General features: G+C 39.4%; 1 protein-coding gene across 1 annotated transcript in view; it reads left to right on the forward strand.

Moving 5' to 3' along the window:
- The window catches only part of Smp_026200 (hypothetical protein), a gene marked incomplete at both ends in the record, with an annotated part of 19,849 nt that extends 15,927 nt beyond the window's left edge, over nt 1-3,922 (forward strand). Inside the window, one exon of the mRNA XM_018797549.1 lies at nt 3,893-3,922. Within this exon, the coding sequence (XP_018652580.1) occupies nt 3,893-3,922 (30 nt within the window). The remainder of the gene's footprint in view (nt 1-3,892) is intronic.
- Nucleotides 3,923-6,939: the final 3,017 nt, after the last annotated feature.

Consider the following 6,939-nt stretch of genomic DNA (forward strand, 5'->3'; position numbering starts at 1 on the left):
GCAGGTACATCCAGCTGACGAGTCCCAAATAGGACGAAACGCGCGTCCTGGATCCCACTGCTAGCCACTATCCATCCTTGCATATCTGTCCTTACTTGAATATCAGAATTGTCGTGACTACGAGCGCTACTTAACAGAAGCTCAAGTTGTTTCCCCGACCCTAGGTCGGGGTTAAACACTATCATCTGCCCTTTTACCTATTCTAACCAATTTTTGACCTGAAAACCTTTAGAGTGATCTGGTAATATGCTACGCATATATTCTTCGAGCCTCTCCCAATTATTGGCGTGTCTAATTTTGAGATCTGGATCGTTCGACTCTAGCAGTCTGCTCACAATAATATTCGATGAGATTAAGTTCTTCTCAGTCACGCTAGGGTGGCGTTCTGTCTTATTATCGGAGTTTGGTAGTGCGTTGTGTGACTCAGAATGCGAGTTCACCAATAACTTGCCAACCAAGTGCGTATTACCTTTGGCTCTTTTTCTTTTCCTTTTCTCCGTACTGCAGTCCACTTTCATCACTCAGAACAGCCACATCGGGACTATTTCGGACGGTGACGGTTTTATCCGGGTCCTCGATTTCTAATGGAGATACATGACTATTTATATTAATATCAAGTGGTGATACACTCCTCGTTAGTTGTGATGGAAATTTCACTTTTCCATCAATCACAGTGGGGTGTTTAACGCGTCATGTAACAGCACGTACAACACTGACACAGTCTTCACTGTCAATGCTTGGGTTACCAGTGCAACCACTATCGTTCTTTATACAGGCCAGAGCAAATGGGCTCATAACTTCCTGGATTAGTAGCGTCCTGGTTATACAGCAAAACATGGAAAGGCGATGACAGTTAGGCTTACAGTATCTTTTGTATGCGGAGGGACTAAGACAGGTACACATCTTGTGGAACCAATTTTTACATTCCTCACACTGCATTACTTCAGTTCGGTTGTCCACATTTGTAAGTACTGCCAAACACTGGAATCAGGTTAGGGTTTCAAACACAATATGACAACAATAGAAACACAAGTGTCAGAGTCAATGAGAAAGAAGGTACCACGAGACAAAGTTTTCAACAAAATGTCAAACCCTAACCGAAATAATTCAACTTAAAGTAGATGAAGGATGTTTTTTGATGCAACAAATACACAAAAACAAAGTTAATCACAACAAGTAAGAAATCACTGCCTTCTTTCTGAAGCTCCATACAATGGACTCTTTTAAAAGAAATTTAGGCCAACTGAGAGACCATCATTGACAAGACTAACACAGGCTATCAAGCTTCCTGTCCTTTCAAAACTGAAACTAATACCAACATTCAGATGACGACTTATTGATGAACGTTTGTAAAAGTGCCTTGATGGTTCGTTTGTTCTTTCCACCAGGCAATTACCTTGGAGTGACCTACTTATATGACGAGAAACGCGATTAGTATAATGGAAACATTTATTACTGTAACCAATTGTACCAGTGATTGTTTTACTGTACTTGTTTGTTCAACTGTACCAAACACACTTTTCCTTCTGTTGCCTGTGACCTCGCAGGAACTCGCATCTGCCCGGCAGTTTCGCTTGTAATGTTTGGCACGTCGCGGTATTCTTTCGATACCACGAGATCGCCAACAAATATATCTTATCTGGACCAATAATAGCCTTTTGGTTTTCGGCCTATCGAGGGATCCAAGTCCTTATCTGGCGCGTAATCCACATGTAGTGGTGATCTTAGTCAATCGCGACTCGTCTTCATCTACAAGCTTTCGTTTGTGAGACTTGACGCTCGTGAACCGTACGGAGGGACGAGAAGCTCGAAAAGACATAAAACTAAGGCTAGATCCCGGCCAAAAGAACCTTGAAATTGTGGACCCTAGGGTGGTGGGGCTTCGACAGGGAATGATACTGAACCTTCGGAGCAATTTGAACGGTCTTAAAATCTGTTACACTAATGCCAGAAGCTCGCTTAACAGATGATCGGAGCTAGAAGTATAGACAGACCATGCCTAGCCGGGTGTACACGCAAACACAGAGATGTTACTGACGCAGTCCGTAGATAGTGGGCAACCTGACTTTGAAGATTTCACATTGGTATATATCCCACACTATTCAGCCTTTCTACAACCTCTGACGCAGGCATTGCAAAGCAAAATAAAACACTTTATATTATTTACCGAAGCAAAATATTCTTTTTCTGCATCCATAACCATTTGTTTCCTTCCCAAAGAAACTAGAACCAAGCCAAATGCCATATGGTACTTTCCGCAAGAAATTTGTGGTGTTTGTATGAACTAATGATTCCTTTGTACTCGATGACTACCTGGTTTCGAATTCTAAATATAATACGTTCGTTAGTGCTCATATAGTTCTCCTTGATCTAAATTGCGTTATTTCTGGGATTCCTAGCTCGTATAATAATTCGAATACTTCTAATTATCACAGAATTATTGGCCATTTACCAGGCGGTTAAACATTTATCTCAAGGTAAAGATTTCCTAATACTCACAGATCACAAACCTTTGACTTACACCTTTGATTCCAAAAGCGGTCTTTATACCCCTGGAAAAATCCGAAAACTGGATGACACTTCCCAATTTTCGACCAACATAGTTTACAACAGGTGAATCAACCTTTTTTGTCAGATTCATTATCACGTTTTCACGTGGATGCTATTTTCTCCACCAAAATACTTGGTTAATGAGACGTTGCATGTCTACGTGCGGATGATTTTGATCTTGGTGCCTGTGGACAAAATTCAAGTATAACGTTAAAAAGTGTTCCAATACCACATTCCGACTTTACTATGATTTATGACACTTTGACTGGGACACACACATTATTTGTACCAGCGTTATATAGAGGGAGATTATTTTTGACTGTCTTTACTGATTATCCCTTCCATGAGTCTGTGCTACTGTGAGACTGATCGCAGAAAGATTTGTTTGGCCAAATGTGAAGCAGCGGACCAGAATTCGCTTACAATGCAAGCGCAGCAAAAGTCATAGGCACAAAGTTACAACATCGTCAATATTCAGTCTACCCGACCATCGTTTTCCAAATGTCCATGTTGATTTAGTTGGTCCTTTGGCTCCATCTAACGGATTTAATTATGTATTTAGCGCATTGGACCATCTTACTAGATGGTTAATTGCATGCCAAATAAAAGACTTCCCAGCAGAAAATGTCGCTGCCGTATTCCTTGACAGGTAGATTTCTAATTTTAGAGTACCTCCTACAGTTACTTCCGACAGACGTTCACAGTTTCAATCGCACATCTTCAATGAATTTACACACATTTTGGAAACCTATCACATCACTACACCATCACACACCATTCCATTGAAGATACCACCAGTATTGTAGTTTGACAACTATTAACCAGTAACACCTTCTATATTCGAATCGTCCCCCACTTAGTTAAAATCAGAAGTCAGATGTGAAGAGGTTGGAAAGATATATTTGATGCGTTATCAATACATCGAGAAGCGGTTGATCTAATCTGGCTAGTGAACGTGGGAGATGTTTCCCACGCTGAGCTGTGACGTGACCTAGTGTGGATGTATGACCGAACGCCTTCAGTTAAACAAGTCCACTAAAACAATGTGGTCAGAGCTATTGATTTTGGGGAATTATCTACAGCTGCACACCCTTGTTATTTTAAATAGCGCACATGGTACCTCAAAGTTTGGTTAATCTTTTTTTAAGAACTGATATGACGTACTCAGTGTGCGTATACTGCACAAGGAATTATTATTTAAAGAAGTCCCGCTGCCTGGTGTACATTTTCCCAGCATGTCTCGAAATTATCACCACTAGTAATTCATTGCGATGGCATAACATCGCTGGAGATGTAATAAATTATGCACCAATACTACCTCATCACTTTTGTTAACTTTAAGGATGGATGCTATCCTCCAAAGTGTGGTTAAACTCAAACAAAATTTAAAGTTGATTAATTTGACCGCTTCTGAAAACATCCACCAACTGTCGAGGTGGTTAAGCAATCAATTTACGACAGTGTGACCTTCGAGTGCTCACAACTTCCTTAATTGATGGACGATACCGTCGAATCGTTGTCGTAGACGTAAGTGGACAACGATTCCTTAAATCTCTCTCTGACAAAGTGGAAAGGCGAATACTTTCGTGGCAGATATATTGTGTTGGGCCTCATCTTCACTACATCATTCTTATCGGTATACCTAACCTTATTTCAGGAGTATCCCAATCTCACGACTTTGAAAAAAATTTGATCCGTTTTGGGGAACCTACTATAGAAAATTTTGGGGAAATGGCACCGAAATCCTTACGGCAGAATTCTATATGTATATGGACGAACTAATCAGATTTTGATGCTTAGTTCATTCTTATCCCATAGCTGCAGCTATGGGATTTGGCTGGGTTCTGTGGCATTCCACTAGACCTACTGGTTAAGAGAAGGGCAGAATACTCATGTTTAGGTTTTAGATTCATGTATTGTGGACAAAAAGCATTTGGCCTGTGTTGGTCCTAGCAAGGCTCTGTGACAATCTAGTCTTATTTCGAATCAAGAAGTCTAAAGTGCAGACCACTTCCGGTAACGGGTGACAAGTTAATTGATCGATGAAAAGACCTGTATGACATGGACATTGTTCTTCTTTGGTTTTTGTACTCGCCTGCTATGCCCTCTGAGTTGTCCTGGTTTGGTGAAAGAAAAGGGAAGATATATCAGGTCTAAAATCATGTCTTACAATTCTATACCTCAAAATCAGTTCACCTCTTAATCTGCGGTAGGACAGAGTGAAAAGTTTAGCTTCTTAAGACCTCCGATGAACACCTGCACAACTCGTTTATGGAACTAACTTAACCTTGCCTGATCAGCTTATAATGAGTAAAGGTGTATCTGCGTAAACAGACTGCTTCGGTTTGTGAATGACTAATGAGCCATGTTAACGATAGTAAGCCTGTTGAGCTTTCACCAGTATTCTTAGAAGAGCAAACTAGTAAGCATCTAGACACATATGAATTCGTAATTGTCCTTGTTAATTCCGCAAGACGTTCGTTTAGACACCCTTATGAAGTAGTGGAGGCGCAAGCAAAACATTTCACAATCAGAAATAGAAAAGCAGTTTCAACTAACAGGATCAAATCTGCTTTTGTGGAGTACGACAGCCAAAAGCCATCTAAAGACAGCAGCAATTGAAGAAAACAGCTTCCTACGTCTCTAGCTAATTATCTACCTACTTCTGAAAAATAAACACCACTTACAATCGATGATGCAAATGTTACAGATCCTACAAATTTGGTTCCTAATTCTACCACTTTAAAAACCACTCATAAAGGGAGACAGGTACACATCCCAAAACGTCATGTTAAATCCATCACTTAATCTTCCTTCAGTTTTTTTTCTGTGGTGTGAGTAAATATCCTTGTACTAGCGTAGTTGTTAATAAATTATTATTTTCAAATAAATATGACTGTTCTTCAACGATTCGGGGCAGATCTTTGATGGTGAAATCAAAGCAGTGGCCCCGTGGCAACAGTGAAAGGATGAAATCATTGCAATCTCCATATTCTTAAGCCCCATGTTTTGAAAAAGTATCTCAAGTTTGGTAGTGTCAACAAGTTTACAAAGATCATTAAGAACAGATCTTTATACTTATAGAACCATAAATAAGATTCAGACCGTAAGAAAATTCTGACTCTAATGATTATTTTCCAGTATCATTTATTTCGAATAATTCGATACTCAAGATATAATACACAAAAACTAGAGAATTACAATCGATTTCTGAATGATTTCAATTAGACTGTCATATAAATAGAGTCAAACAAATATGATTTTCGTAACCTTTCCACACTGTTATTCCTTTTCCTCATTTATTCAGTATCTTCTAACTATTGAGTTCAGCGTTATTTCACACATGTCACCCTTCCATTTCACTTTTTCCTTTTTAACTAAATCTCTTATGTCTAGAATTTCACTGCATCCAATATTATTTTTTTATTCTCCTGTTATACATTCCCTCTTTTCGGTTTGTTTCTGTCTTTGTGTTATTGTGACCTATGAAAATTTCAATTGATAAACGTTTATTTCAGGCTCTATTTTGCCCAAAACTGATTGATTGACCATATTTTATTTTTATTTATTTAAACACGTACATATTGACACAAAAGGGCACCAGATACATATACATGATTGACCACGTATAGGGCTGATTAGACATCCAAGATAAGTGAAGTTGTCGACGCGTTCGACTACTTCACTCCCGATCCTTAGTTCAGATGTTGACGCAAGCCAGTCCTGAATCACAATTTACATTTAGAGGAGGAGAAACGCGTCCCAAACATCCTTGCATTGTTTCTCAGTACTACCAAAACACTCTGCATTTTATCAGCGTCTTCGCCAAACAGGACTATGTCATCTGCGTATTCTAAGTCGATAAGTGGACCTCCTGGTAGGAGATTAATTCCTGAAAATTCAGTCGACGAGAGCGTTATTTCCAGCAGTAGGCCTATGATGAAGTTAAACAAAAGTGGAGATAGTAGACAGCCTTGTCGGTCAACACTTGATGTTTCGAAATCAGATGACAGTTTGCCATAAGCTCTGACTCGACTGGTAGTGTTCGAATAAAGAGCATAATACCTTCGGCGAAACAGCAGTACGACTTTGTACACACATTTCCGTACATCGTGAACTATTACATCGAAGCCTCTAAGCCGCATATGAAGAAACTTGTAAAGTTCCTTAGCATGAAATTAAATTCTATGCCATTAGTAAGAACGGAACTAAAAATAACATCCGCATTGACCTGCAAAAAGCCAACTACTAGAATGCATTTTTTGCTGTCAGCTTTACAACTGAACAGTCGAACGACACAATGCCCGATAGCTAACGATGGCAAATTTCATACACACTAATTCCCTTTAATATCTTCCTCTCTTTATAAATGGGAAACTACAATATGAG

Source organism: Schistosoma mansoni, chromosome 5, assembly GCF_000237925.1.
Source record: "Schistosoma mansoni strain Puerto Rico chromosome 5, complete genome".
Classification (NCBI taxonomy): Eukaryota; Metazoa; Platyhelminthes; class Trematoda; order Strigeidida; family Schistosomatidae; genus Schistosoma; species Schistosoma mansoni.